Here is a 13,976-nt window from a genome sequence, read left to right as displayed (position 1 = left end):
CGAATTAGTTGCTCTTGAAATATGCAATTCAGCAATTTGTTGTTTGCAAAATAAGTATAAATAACCACGTAAAACCTGCGTGCTGGCGTATTTCGAGAGCAACTAATTTGGACGACATCCTAGGACCAATTTTAAGCCAGCAACAAATCTTTTACTGGTACTTTACTGGTACTTTACTCTTCTTCCGCCCGCACGCTGAGGCTTCTCGTTGTTATTTACACTTTTTTAGTATGTAAAGTATTTAAAAAAATGTTATTTCGGCAGCAACAAATTAGCAACAAATTAGCAACAAATTCCTACATTATTTCTGCGTAGATTGGCTTTGTTGTAGATATTGTTCCGCTAACTGAATCTTCATTTAGCGAAACATCGTTTTTTAAATAAACCTACAGAGCAACAAATTTTTTTCTTGGGCACCTTTTTAGCAACAAATGAGCAACAAATAAAAATGTTTGTTAGAATCGATTCCACTCACTTTGTTCCGCTAACTTATAAGACGTCTTTCTATTACCATTCTCGTTGATGAATGGCAATAATTGTCATTTGTTTGTCGTTCTGTGAGATGTCCGTTGTCCACATATGGAACTAAAAGATGTTGAATCAGTCCATATGCGGCATCTCCAATTAAATGAGTATTATTGGGAAACTTGTTGGGATCATTTATATAATCTTGGAGAGCTGATAAGCGAAAGATACGAGCATCATGAACTGATCCTATATTCCCCACATATATATGCGTAAACGGCATTGTATGATCGCACACCGCCTGTACAAAATGCAACACAAATTCTTTCATTAATTAATAATTACACCGGTTCGGCGATACACAATGCTTTTTTTTCCTGCTGGATTGTTAGTTCAGTTGGTATCTTGCCACTTTATTGGCTGCGATGCTGACATCGCCAATACAGTAGCAAGATGCTTATCCAGTTAGCGATTCAGCAATAAAAGAGCATCGTGTGCTGCTTGCGGCTATATTCATTACTAATAATAGCGTAATATAATAAATTATGCAGGGATTTAGATATTCTGGTTATAATTACGGGAATGTATAAAGTCTATACATATACACACGCATACATAATATGTAATAACATTTTGAAATAAATTACATAAGTAATGATATCATAACAACATTAAAATATTACCTGCAGATGAATAGAATGACGACCTTTTCGATTGATATATGCTTCTGCATTTTCTTTAGGTGCTGGAATGGTTATGTAGGTACCGTCTATGGCTCCAATTGTATCAGGAAAACCATTTTTACGAGAAAATTCAAGTACAATATCTTGTATTTTATCATTTGTTGGCCATACTATATATCTTGGCAATAATTGACAAAGTGCTTTTGCAACACGACGCACGGTTCTTACAGCTGTGGCCTTGCCAACGTTAAATCTCTCGATTATAGATCTAAAAGTACAATAATATAAGATGTGATTTATTACATGTAATATATAACATAAAGCATGTGAAAAAAAGTTTTACATCAGAAATAATAACTAATAATGTCATTTTTATTAGTGCTCTTGTGCGTAAGGAATAACATTAATGTATGTAAGAAAATTTAAGGTACAAGTATATGTATTGTATAAAATAATGACATTATTTTGTGAAACATGTAATACATTACATTTCTTATATTCATTTTAATAATATAAATATAAGTGTATAAAACTTTTTATTTTTTATATTTCTGGTCTTTTTTTATACAATATTTTATACTTTATATTAAATCTTATATAACATTTAAATTTTTAACTGACCTGTATGAGTTTGGAGTTGCAAAACGCCATAAACATAATAATAATTGTTTTTCTGCAGGTATCATTTCATTGCCTTCGGTAGTACGGATCAATTTTTGTCCAATCTATTCCAATAAAAATTCGAACGTTGAAGGAAGCATTCTAGGAAACAAATGTACATATTGATAATAAGTATCAATACAATAACATATAAAAATAATAAGTATTGTTGAAAAATGGTAATTCACATCAAGTCTGTTCACGATAGATGGCATGATAAACCTGAATAGATGGCACTATCTGGTGATAGTCAGTTATTTTTATAGATTGAACATCGTTGTTGCTCGCCCCTTCTTCTCGTGCGAACCATGATCATGGATGGATGGATGGATGTGTGATAATTGAATAATCGTAAGGCCTTGCAATAACGATGTAAAATCGGCACAGATAAGTTTGTTAATAAGTTACAATTTTGAATGTAATGAATGTCCTTTAAAACTGTTTATTCTACTCTATGTTGTGTGTTATTTTGATTTTTAATAATTGATAATTTGTGCTGAACCTTATTTACTAGTTTATATCATAATATAATTTTTCTCTTGTATCTGTTAAGATATAAAATTGCATTTATTGAAATCTAAAACGACTTATTAATTAGAAAATAAATTCATAATTTTCAACAAGTATAAAAACAAATAATAGATACCGAAAGTGAGCTTTGAATTGCATGGCACTAAGCGATGGAATTACATGTTCCACATAACCTTCTACTCTGGGAATTTGGTTATCTTTGAGAACTTGTTCAGCAATAACTTTTGAAATGCTATCATTATTATCTTCATCATAAATGTAAGTAAGCGATTCTGAAAAAAATTTCACAGCGCATGTTAAAATGACTTTCATTTTATCCATAATTGTAAAATACGTATTAAGTGGACTGCACCCTCGATGTTTTGTACAATTTACAATTGACGAATAGATAGTTAACGAGTAAATACAACGAGTAAGATAGATTATATGTAGAATTGACAGCCTATGGATGGAAAACGGACATCAATATATATGTGCTCTCTTGGTGCATCGGCCACGCGCCGGCCACGCACGCCGATGTTGCGCGTGTATTTATGAATAGATGAGTCGACAAATAAATAAATTTATTGATAGGCAGATAAATAATACATAGATAAATGACGTATGATATGAAGCAAGTAGCGGGTCGCCGTTACAACGCTACATGGAGGCTGCCAGCGACGGATGCGTCAGGTACGACGCGCGGGCCGTCGCGTTCCATGCGTTCAGCTGTCTCTCGCGTATTCGTTGACGAAAGTATGACTTTATATATATCAAATTAAAGCTGAAAGTTTGCTCTATCGCATGGAACTTACCGTAGTTGGCCGCCAACGGCGCTGGAGGCTCAGTATCCGCGCGATCCCTTGTCCGCTCGCTTGCCTCCGTCCCTCGGTTCTTCGGGTCGCTCCCTCGCGCACAGACACTTTCCAGATCTATTTCTTGAGACCAGGCAGACTGTGAGGTGTAAAATACAGTTAAATATAGTTGAAACTGTCTGCTGGGCCGAACCCCGCTGCAATGCAATGCAGGGTCGACCCGCGGCAAGGTCGGAGCAAGCTCCGAGCACCCGCCTGGTCCCAAAAAATAGATTAATATACTGAGCCCCCTATGGGGACTGTATCAGATATTAAGCTGATAAGAACAGATACTACACTTTGATCTTAGCTCAGAGAGCCGAGAAGCGATGCTGTTTCAACGGCAATCGGGCTTTTTATAACCGCTCAGTTGAATCTTAAACACGAGTTCTCATTCCGTCTCTTGCGCGTCGTAGCGGCAAGCGGCCGCACTGCGCTCCTTCCTAATTCGAAGTACTTCTACCATGGTCTATCTTAACCTCTCAGTTCGATCAATCAATACATATATTGTTCAATACATACAAATAACAGGGAATAGTTAAAAATAGTTCGTTGTGTACCTCGAAAAAAAAAATTTTTTATATAACCGCATGGCATGATTGAAAACCCCAACTTTTTACTACCTCGAGTGTTTTACGTTCAGAGAGACATGTCAAATATGATTGTTATTTTTATCTATTTACTTTTTAAATTTAAAATTTTTAATATATAATAGTCATAATGCTCAACAAATTAAAAATTCGAAATGAAATAGGGTTACGAGTCAAAGGTTAATTGTTGTGAGTTAAATTATTTGTATAAACATATCATAATAATAAAAAACACTTTAATGTCTGCTATAAACAATGAATGACAAATTAAAGACAAATAAAGAACAAAGAACACACGTTTCGATCCCTATCGGATCCTTATCAATGTTGAAATAAAATTAAATTAAAATTATACTACGATCTTATATTAACATTCAGATGACATAATTATTGAAGCATGGTGCAATGGAAAACGGTACCACAATGTTCCTCCGTATACATGCATGATTATAATTTCTGTTAAGAAGTACACTAACGAGTCGTATAAATTAATAAGTCATATAAAATATTACAGTAAAATACCATTAACATTATAATATGTGCAATAGTACAATTTAATAGCACAGCTGAATTAAAATAAATACCTTATATGTGAATCTTAATAGACAAGCAATGCGACGAGAGAAAAATCGTGTCATCTTTAGTCTGTACTGAGACAATATAAATCGACATTCAAAAGACGAGAAGGTTGATGTGGTAAATTAGGAGAGCATAAGAAGGGGAAAATTTAGAGTAGAGGAAACAACACGGAGAGGGAGTGTGAAAAGAAAGAGAAAGAATGTAGTTGCGAAGGAGAGAGGGATTATATGATTTGCAAGTAAGATTCTGGCAGTGAATCTGTTTCATTTTGTTTGTTAAGACCTTGGTTTTGTCTTTTGATATTGATCATTTCAGATATCAATCTTTTATTATATGAAGATTCACTGTCCAAAATCTTTACCTCGTTCCATCTAAAATTTTAAACTTTTTAGTTTATCAATTATTTTAAACATTTTATTTTTGTGCGTTTGTAAATATGGAACACTTGTTAAATATAAAACGTTTGTTATTCTACAATATAAATGTTTGCTATTGCTTTCTATCCAAAATTTGCATCGAATTGAAGAAGTACATGTTTGTATTTTGCATCTGTTAAGTATTTTTCGTTGTATAATTTCTTGTGATTCTTAATGGGTTAGTACCTAAATAGATTATAATTATTTTGTATTTTTTATTTCAATTTTTGTTATAATACAGTACAGAAAATTAACATCTTTTTTGCTCAATTTGTAAATAACATCCTTTACATACAATGCACTAATTCAATGTGTCGATCATAGATTCTGCCATTACTTAATTTCTATTTTGCTTTGAAACAGTTCTTTTATTTGTTCTCAAGTGTATCAATTTTTTTCACATTACTTCTCGTCAAATACATACTACTGCTGTTACAGACTACATACACAGACTTATAAGGTAAATGTCCCATTGACCAGACATGTGTATGTCTATGTCCGGAAGTTTGTACAAAGCTTTCATTTATTTATATTATTATTAATCTTAAACGATTTAATATTGTGTATATGTGTAGTCTTTCAATACAATTTTTGAAAAAATTCTAATTTTGTAATAAGAAAAGCATTTGAAAGACAAAGATTGTAATTATATTACATATTATATTATATATATAATAAATCTCTCGATAATAAATGTATAATTATATATATCAAGTATATACGAATTATAAATAATTACATATATAGATAATATAATTATAAATCTTGTTTAAGTGTCCGGACATAGATACATGTGCAATCGCTGAGACATTTACGTTATGACATATGTTGCGAGAATTTGTATTTTTTATATTAAAATACAAGCCAGTTAGTCCATTTTCACCTTTTTGTCAATTAAACTTAAATAAACATAGCATATTAAAGTAATTCCGATTTCAATTAAATATATATAGGTATACTGATAAATGTACAAATCTTTCCATCAGTATAACGATAAAATGTATAAATAAACAATTGTTATATTGCTATTTTAAGTCTGTTTCGCAATTGCGTACGTTGTAAAAAGATATGTTAATTTTAATTAGTTCTGGGACATGTAAAAATGTTGAAATTATCACAACAATCAGTTATACAATCAGTTATAATTAACAACAATCAGTTATAATTAACATTTTATTTTTTTACAGTGTAAGTACTGTGTTACTTATAAATTATTAAAATTAACTTAGTTATTTAAAACTGTTTCTTAATATTTAAAATTAAATATATTGTATGTATATAATGTATGTACATAATATACAGGGTGATTACTAATGGTTGTACCAACTACTTACCATATGACTTACCGACTGCACTTGTAATTTACTAAACACTCCTTAGATGGCAGTTGCTTCGTCCGGCGCGCGAGCAGGTCCGACGTACGTACAAAGGCCCTTGGTGAAAAATTAACTTCTCAGAACGATTCTATAATTATGAGAATTTTTCATATTTTATCATATTTTCTCCGAAAACATCCCTGATAAAAGTTTTTCTCATAATCTTTATACGAATTGGAACGTTTTTCGGAAATCATTACATTTACTTGGAAAGGGTACATCTTCTCTTTGAATTTTTCATACATGTGAATTCTGAAATATTCTAAGATTTCTCATTCCACAATTTAAAATAAATACTTTTGACTATTTTAGATTTTATAACACTCAGAAATTTGTTGAACAAAAAATAATAAAAATCTTAGGATACTTCATAATTACCACATTTAAAAATTCTGAAAAAAGATGTAGACATTCTAAATATTTATGAAAAGTATTCCAATTGTTATAAAAAAATCTGAAAAGATTATAAAATCACACAGAGATATTCTGAAAAATTATACAAATAAGATCTGAGAAAAATTTTTCACCAAGGGCCTTTGTATGTACGTCGGACCTGCTCGCGCGCCGGACGAAGCAACTGCCATCTAAGAAGCGTTTAGTAAATTACAAGTGCAGTCGGTAAGTCATGCAGTAGGTAAGTCTTATGGTAAGTAGTTGGTACAATCATTAGTAATCACCCTGTATATGTATATAATATATGTATATATGTATATGAGCCGTTTATTTTGAAAGTGGCCTAAGTCCATTTGTCAATTTTTTGTTGTTGACTATACTAGCGTGTACAACTTGAAGTTAGCTGTCATAAACAACATTTTGCGGTTAAGTATATTCAGAGTATACGATAATTTCTGACACATAAATTTTCGCAATTATTTCAATAATTAAAAACATTACTTTGAAAGTGGCCTAAGTCCAATCTATTATAATGTGGAAATCATAGACCACAAATTTTTAGTATTAGGACATTCATTTTTACCGAATGATAGAGATTTTGGCGTCGTAGAAATGTCATTAAAGAAAAATAATTTACTGTTTGTCCCCCAAGATTATTATAATGTTATCAAAAAGTGCCGGAAAGGTAATAACTTTATTCTAAATGAAATGAAACAAGAGGATTTCATATCAACAAGATTTTTGGAGGACGCAGTTTTTAAAAGGGTAAAGAATTCTAACGGAGAAACAATAAATTGGTTAAAAATATGCTGGATGCGTTTTTTGAGAAATGAACCATATAAAATTTTCTATAAGATATCAATGGATGAGAATGCAGAGTTTAAAATCCTGGATTTATTACCACGTCGGGGTAGACCAAGAAAATTCGAAAATATTGTATTGACACCACTTTATAAAAATATAAGACAAATTTCAACAGCGAAATAAGGACATGATGGACTTACTACGATATATACTACCGGAGCACCATGACTTCTTCAAATCCCTCCCGCATACACAAAATGTAGATGAGCAGTAAATTGTTATGTAATTTATATAGTTAGAAGATTTCCTGAATTGCATAAATTGTGTTTTTGAAGTGTTGTAAAGAAATAATATAAAATAAATTGAGTATTGTTTTTTCAATTTGAAGCATTTTAAATTGTCGAATGGACTTGGGCTCTTTCAAATTTTATAACAAATCTAGTTGTTAATTTTGAAAGTGGCTTAACTCCATTTGTAGTAAGAAAACACATATTATTCACTTAATAATTGCTATTATTTTAATAGGAATTGTAAATTTAACTCTCTTAGATACACTTAAGCAGTGTGACATGTTGGTATCCTATACGTATATTTTTAATTTTATTGAAACGCAAACTCTTAAATATCTCAATTTAAAAATAAATGGACTTAGGTCACTTTCAAAATAAACGGCTCATTTTTTCATTTTTTTCCTGTTGCGTATAAAATTATATCTTCCTACAGAAATGCATGAATTATATCTCCGTTTATGTTTACACTGTTCTTTATATCTATATAAATTTATGATTTATGTATTATATATTATGAATTATATATTGCACAAATAAGTATACATATAACATAACGGAGATAAACATTTATAAAGAAATGTAAAAGATTAAGGAATGGATTATTGCAATCTATAATATTTATGGAAAATACCGAGTATATTTTCAAAAAATTTTAAGGGACTTGTATGAATACTTCTCATATTAATATTAATCGAAATTAGCCCGATATGAATAAGTCCAGTAAGAGAAAGAAAGAATTTTATCTTTGATCGAAACAGGTCTTATTCCTTAATATTTAATTTATTAAATTTTATTACCGACTCAGCGTCGATAAGTCCAGCCACTACTATGACCCAGCGAATTAATGCTCACCACATCCACTTTCGACGATACGATTTTATCGGCTAGACGGGGGGGTCTCGAAAATGGACGTTGGTGTCGCTAGTGTACGGGGAGTTGGAAGCATTACAGGAAAAAGGCCGGGATGGCCGCTCTCAGGTTTCTCTCTGGTTTGTGTTTGCCTATTTCACTCTTTGTGAGTACAGAAAGTGCAAGCTATTAAGAACAACCTCCAACTCTAATTACGTTTTTAAATTGAAGGCTGTACATATATATGTTCTGTGGCTGTACATACATGTACATACACGAAAGACGTGGAAAGACGTGTAAATAAATATAGTAGCACATGTATTTTTTTATGTTAAAGTTAATTTAACGTATAAATATTTTCCGATAAACTAAACATTTTGGAATACGCATCTGATCTGAAACATTAGTATGTAACAGTGAGATGATAAAGTTTTTCATTTAGCTTGCTAACCTCATTGATAGATTAATGAATTCGAAATTTGGTTCGTCTGAAAAGTGTATTAATTTTTGTTTTTGATTTAAAATGGACAAGTTAAGGAGAGCTTTGAACGGTAATGAACGATGCGATGAGGAAAGTGGTATTATTACCCAGGTAATTACGTACAATAAGCTGCATTACTGAATATCTTCATAATTGGTTACATGTATTATAATCTCATTTGTAAACTGAAATTATCACTTTAATAAATGCACACATGCGGTCAACAATGGAAGGTTGATGCTGATTTCATGGTAAATTGTTAATGAATTATAGCAATTTATCTTATATACTTGTAGCACCTCTACTGTTACATATATTTTGTACATTATGTACAATATGTGGAATCTAACTTTATTTGAAAAAGATTATTGACAATTTTTATGATTAACAGGTTATGGATCAAACAACATTAAGTTGGTCTACCAGGATAAAAGGTTTTGCAATTTGTTTCATCGTTGGCATATTATGTTCATTCCTTGGATCCTTTGCCTTGTTTTTACAGAAAGGTCTTGCCGTATTTGCTGTATTTTATACTTTGGGCAATATTATCTCTTTAGCCAGGTAAAAAAATAAGTGATATAATTGTCAGTACCCTGGCGGAAAAGTTTTTACGAAAAAGTATAGAAAAACTACATATATTCAGACAAAATCTTAGATATTCTTAATTTTTCGTAGATATTTGTAGTGGGATGTAGAGTGAGGTTCGTTTGTTTAGAAATTCTTAGTTTTTCGTAGGTATTTGCAGTGAGACATAGAGTGGCGTTGTTTGAGGACGGAGGATTTCTAGGTTTTTCAAAGAAACAACCGTCGCTCTACCGTCCCACTGCGAACATCTAATAATTTCTATGATCTTGTCTCAATCTATGTAATTTTTCGTAAAACTTTTTCGTCAGGTTAATATTATTTTTTAATTATTTGTCATGGGTATTTCATAATTACAAAACGTTCCTAAGATAAATAGACCTTACATTTTATGTGTGTTGCACATTTGCCCACGCGTGTACAAAAAATATGCTGAAAAATCGCTGAATTTAAATCGAAATTGTTCTGAAAATTTTTCTGAAGTTTTGTTGGAATTTCTCTAAAAGATTCAACTTCCCTGAAAGTGATTTTTTTCCAGCAAAGATACCGAAAAATTGTTGAAATTGACTCGTGTCCAATCGAAACATGGATGCTACCCAATTTTTCCAGGAAAAATTTATCCAATACAATAGGGGCTGGATTCATACATGAAAATGAATGAAATTTTCCCTATTTCCCTACAAAAATACACGAGGGATTACAGTACACTGACTTTCATTAATGAAAGTTGCGTCTGCAAAAAGAAAATTAACATTTAGGACACTTATTTAATTAATGCGAATGATAATGCAGGACAAATTAAAAATGTCAAACATGAAAATGATCATAAAAATAACCTTGATACACGCATACGTTCAAAGTTGCACTGATATTCTTTTTTTTTTTATTTCTTTGAACTGAATAAGTTCTCATTGAAATACGTTTAGTTATAATGTGTACTTTTATACGTGATAGTTTTAAAGCTTTGTCCTAATCTGTCTTAATCTGTACAGACATTAATATTAATATTCTAGGTACAGAATTACAGGATTACAACTAACTTTTATCATATAATTTTAATATTTATATAATAAATTTAATATTTATAGTAGTTCATATCATGTGTATGTATATACTAGTTTTATAAATAAAATTGCAAAATATTTGAATAATTATCATCCTGTGTATTTCAGTACGTGTTTCTTGATGGGTCCATGTAATCAATTTAAGAAGATGTTTGCATCGACGAGAATAATTGCAACTATATTAGTATTTGTCTCGATTGCTTTGACATTTTTTGCAGCTGTACACGTAAGTAATCAATATTTCTTGTTTTTTATATATTCTTCATACTTCTAAGTATTTATTACTCTTTTATTTTCAGTTGCATAATCCTGGTCTAGCTCTTCTATTTATAATCATTCAGTCACTAGCTATGACATGGTATTCCTTATCATATATACCATATGCTCGCGATGCTGTCAAAAAGACAGTGGAAGCCTGTGTTACATGAAAAGAGAAATTATCTTTCTTTTTCATTGTATCAAAATTTGTTATAGAAACATCATTTAATTTTTTTAATCTTTTAATGCTTGAGTCATTTTGTAACATTGAATATTGATTATATTCTATGTTTATATTATAACAAGTAAATAGATTAAAATGTTCCAAGAGTATAAATTAATTGTAATATAAATAAGTACAATTAATATTATTTGTAATTATAAGAAAAATAACATTATGCTTCTATTGTGTAACAAGTAATATATTTACTTTGATAAGTAAAGCTAACGAATTTCACTCTATATAAATTCTTATTAGAAATAAGTTGTCTACATAATTCATACATATAAAGTGATGATATTATATTGTTATATCTTCAGCATTTATTGTTTTTAATAATTTATATAAAGATAAAAATTCTTGTACATATATACTACACTTTTATTGTATTGTTTTAATGAATATTCTTTTACGAGCTGTTTAATATTTATTAAATAAGTGTGTTTTCAATTTAAATTAATTTTTTTTTAATAAGTTGAAATAAATTACTAAAGTACATAAAGAAATCACTTACAAAATAAATGTATATTTGTAAGTAATAAATAAATATATATTGTATAATAAAAATAGAAGCCGTTCATCAAGAATGCGTTTATACCTGAGCATAGTTAGTTCTTTGACTAGACGCATCGCTTTTTTAGATATTTATCATAAGTAATACTTTCTATTTGGTAACACAAGTTAACACAATCGTTATATGATCTTTCTTAGCATAAATAACGAAGACATCGATACTTGTGCTGATTTGTGCTCATTAAATGGGAAGTACAAACGCCAATATCCTATACATAATTGAAATCATATAGAACCATATAATTTGATCGCACATACCCAGTCAGAAATAGTTCCTCGAAAAGATGTCGGGGTTCGATGTCGAAGATAAAAGTCGAAAATTTTCGAAATTGTTATTGATTTCGTCAGATTTTTTTACTCCAATTTCGATTAATTTTCGAATTGGAAATAAAATCTTAAATTGTGATCTAGCCTGCATAAAAATATACTACTAGTATCACTAATGCAATAAGTAAATTCGACAAGTAGTGTCACTAATAGTGTAATATAGTGGTGGAGAAAATTTCATTAAAATTTCACAATATTCAGACCTTTTTTAATTTGTAAAAAAAAAAATGGAATTTAGAGTATTTTGCCTTTTTGACGTTAATCGTTAACCTCAAGTTATTAGTAATTCCATGTGTTTTGTAATTAGTAATTCCGTGTTTTTCCTCGGAAGTAAATTTCACTCGGCTAAAGTTCTAAAGTTAAATGTTCTAAAAATAAATCTGACCAACGCCTTGTTCACGTCGCCTATATCCAGACAAATTAACAGAAGAAGAAAAGAAAGAAGTTAACTTCAATTGGAGTTGGGATTATTTTACCGCAGAAAGCAATATAAAAGCATCATGCAATCTATGTAAAGAAACAATTAAGCACCGTCTTTCTTTCTTTCTTTCTTCTAGTTTCCCCTCGATTGATTTTCCAACTCAAAGATAGAGTCTCACAGTACCATGCAGAAAGTATGGTACTGTGACTCTATGCTTGAGTCGGAAAACCAATCAAGGGGAAAGAAAGAAAGAAAGACTGTGCTTAATGGCCGCAGCACAGACTCTTGCATAACGCATAACGCATAATGCATAGTGCATAAGAGAATCGACCAATCGAAATTCTTCTTTTTCATGGAATGGGGAGGGAAAGGAAAGATTCTGATTAGTTGATTCGCTTATGCACTATGCGTTATGCAAGAGTCTGTGCTGCGGCCTTAATTGTTTCTTTACATAGGCTGCGTTCAGTAGAACGTTTGTTTTGCAACTGTTGGAAGTTTCCTTCGCGCTAATTGGATCATACTTTTAGATCTAGAAGAATGGTCCTATCTCAGCAGATAATCATAAAACGATTGCAAAACTGTTGAGTCTGCTGAACGCAGCCATAGATTGCATGATGCTTTTATATTGCTTTCTGCGGTAAAATAATCCCAACAAATAATGAATAACCTCCTCGGGGAGCAGAGGTCTCAAATCGAATGTAAATGGAAAATTAAGATTTCTTTAGTTGGAGATCTCATAGACCTCCTCTCGTACAATTCGCAACGGCCTTAAGCCTCTTTCAAAACTCTTTTCACAACGGCCTTTTTAACTTCTCTTAATCAACAGATGGAGCCATTTTCGGTTTCCTAAACGTGAAAAATCGCGTATTTGAGCGCAAGCAAGTGGGATCGAACACGGATCTACCAAGAAGACTAGAACCACAGTATACAGGGTGGGGAAAAAGTATGGAAGCAAACAATTATTTCCGAAACTATTCATTTTTCGACAAAATGTCTTAGACATAATTTTTATGGTATGAAAAGATGTATTATGTGGCATAGACGGCATGACCTTGAAATGACCCTTACGAGCTGCATACAAATAACGTAAAAAATTTCAAATGGAACTCGTCAGTTTTTGTTACAGATTCGTGTAGCTGATGTCGAAACGTTTACAAAACACTGCATATGAGCCCCATTCCCTTAAAAACACTCCCAGTTAAGAAACAATTGTGATAATTCGTATCGACGAAATTGAAAATAGACAGCGTACGTGTTATTTACATGTAAATGTAATCTTCGCTTCGATCATTTCTGCCGATACGAAAGACACGCGAAGTTCGTAGAATCAGTTAAGGCGTACATCGAACCGTACTCAAGGAAAGAGATTGCGTGATTCATCCAACCAGTTAAGGTAAGATAAGTGCGATTCATCCAACCAGTTAAGGTAAGATAAGTGCGATTCATCCAACCAGTTAAGGTAAGATAAGTGCGATTCATCCAACGGTCACCAGATTTGACGCCACTTTTTTTATTGGGGATATTTGAAAAGTCGAGTTTACGTCTCGAAACCAGAAAACATTGACGAACTACGGCGGCGAA

At 31.4% G+C, this 13,976-nt stretch overlaps 1 protein-coding gene and 1 pseudogene across 3 annotated transcripts; one reads left to right on the top strand and one right to left on the bottom strand.

The window, feature by feature from the left end:
- Positions 1 to 291: 291 nt before the first annotated feature.
- LOC108729840 (putative nuclease HARBI1) lies at positions 292 to 3,089 on the bottom strand (annotated as a pseudogene).
- A 5,706-nt stretch (positions 3,090 to 8,795) lies between these two features.
- On the top strand, positions 8,796 to 11,077 carry LOC108729843 (vesicle transport protein SFT2B). Of its 3 annotated transcripts, XM_018459175.1 has the most exons (6): positions 8,796 to 8,875; positions 9,002 to 9,061; positions 9,184 to 9,201; positions 9,342 to 9,511; positions 10,705 to 10,822; positions 10,896 to 11,077. In XM_018459175.1, the coding sequence occupies exons 3-6, from the start codon at positions 9,199 to 9,201 to the stop codon at positions 11,022 to 11,024; spliced, it is 420 nt and encodes a 139-aa protein (XP_018314677.1). In that variant the 5' UTR covers positions 8,796 to 8,875; positions 9,002 to 9,061; positions 9,184 to 9,198; the 3' UTR covers positions 11,025 to 11,077. The 3 variants fall into 3 exon arrangements, with proteins under 3 accessions (XP_018314677.1, XP_018314674.1, XP_018314676.1); XM_018459172.1 differs by having other exon boundaries at positions 8,812 to 9,061; XM_018459174.1 differs by lacking the exon at positions 9,184 to 9,201 and having other exon boundaries at positions 8,812 to 9,061.
- The last annotated feature ends 2,899 nt before the right edge of the window (positions 11,078 to 13,976 follow it).

This window comes from Mycetomoellerius zeteki, unplaced genomic scaffold (genome assembly GCF_001594055.1).
Source record: "Mycetomoellerius zeteki isolate Tzet28-1 unplaced genomic scaffold, Tzet1.0 scaffold8, whole genome shotgun sequence".
NCBI classification, from domain to species: domain Eukaryota; kingdom Metazoa; phylum Arthropoda; class Insecta; order Hymenoptera; family Formicidae; genus Mycetomoellerius; species Mycetomoellerius zeteki.
Note: the sequence above shows the minus strand (reverse complement) of the source record. Positions and strands in the feature narration are given on the sequence as shown.

Bases quoted from the DNA above. Each gene is read 5' to 3' on its own strand.
- LOC108729843 (XM_018459172.1), top strand. From the start codon at position 8,993: ATGGACAAGTTAAGGAGAGCTTTGAACGGTAATGAACGATGCGATGAG. The intron at 9,512-10,704 runs GTAAAAAAATAA...TGTGTATTTCAG, and splicing joins AATATTATCTCTTTAGCCAG to TACGTGTTTCTTGATGGGTC. The intron at 10,823-10,895 runs GTAAGTAATCAA...TTTTATTTTCAG, and splicing joins CATTTTTTGCAGCTGTACAC to TTGCATAATCCTGGTCTAGC.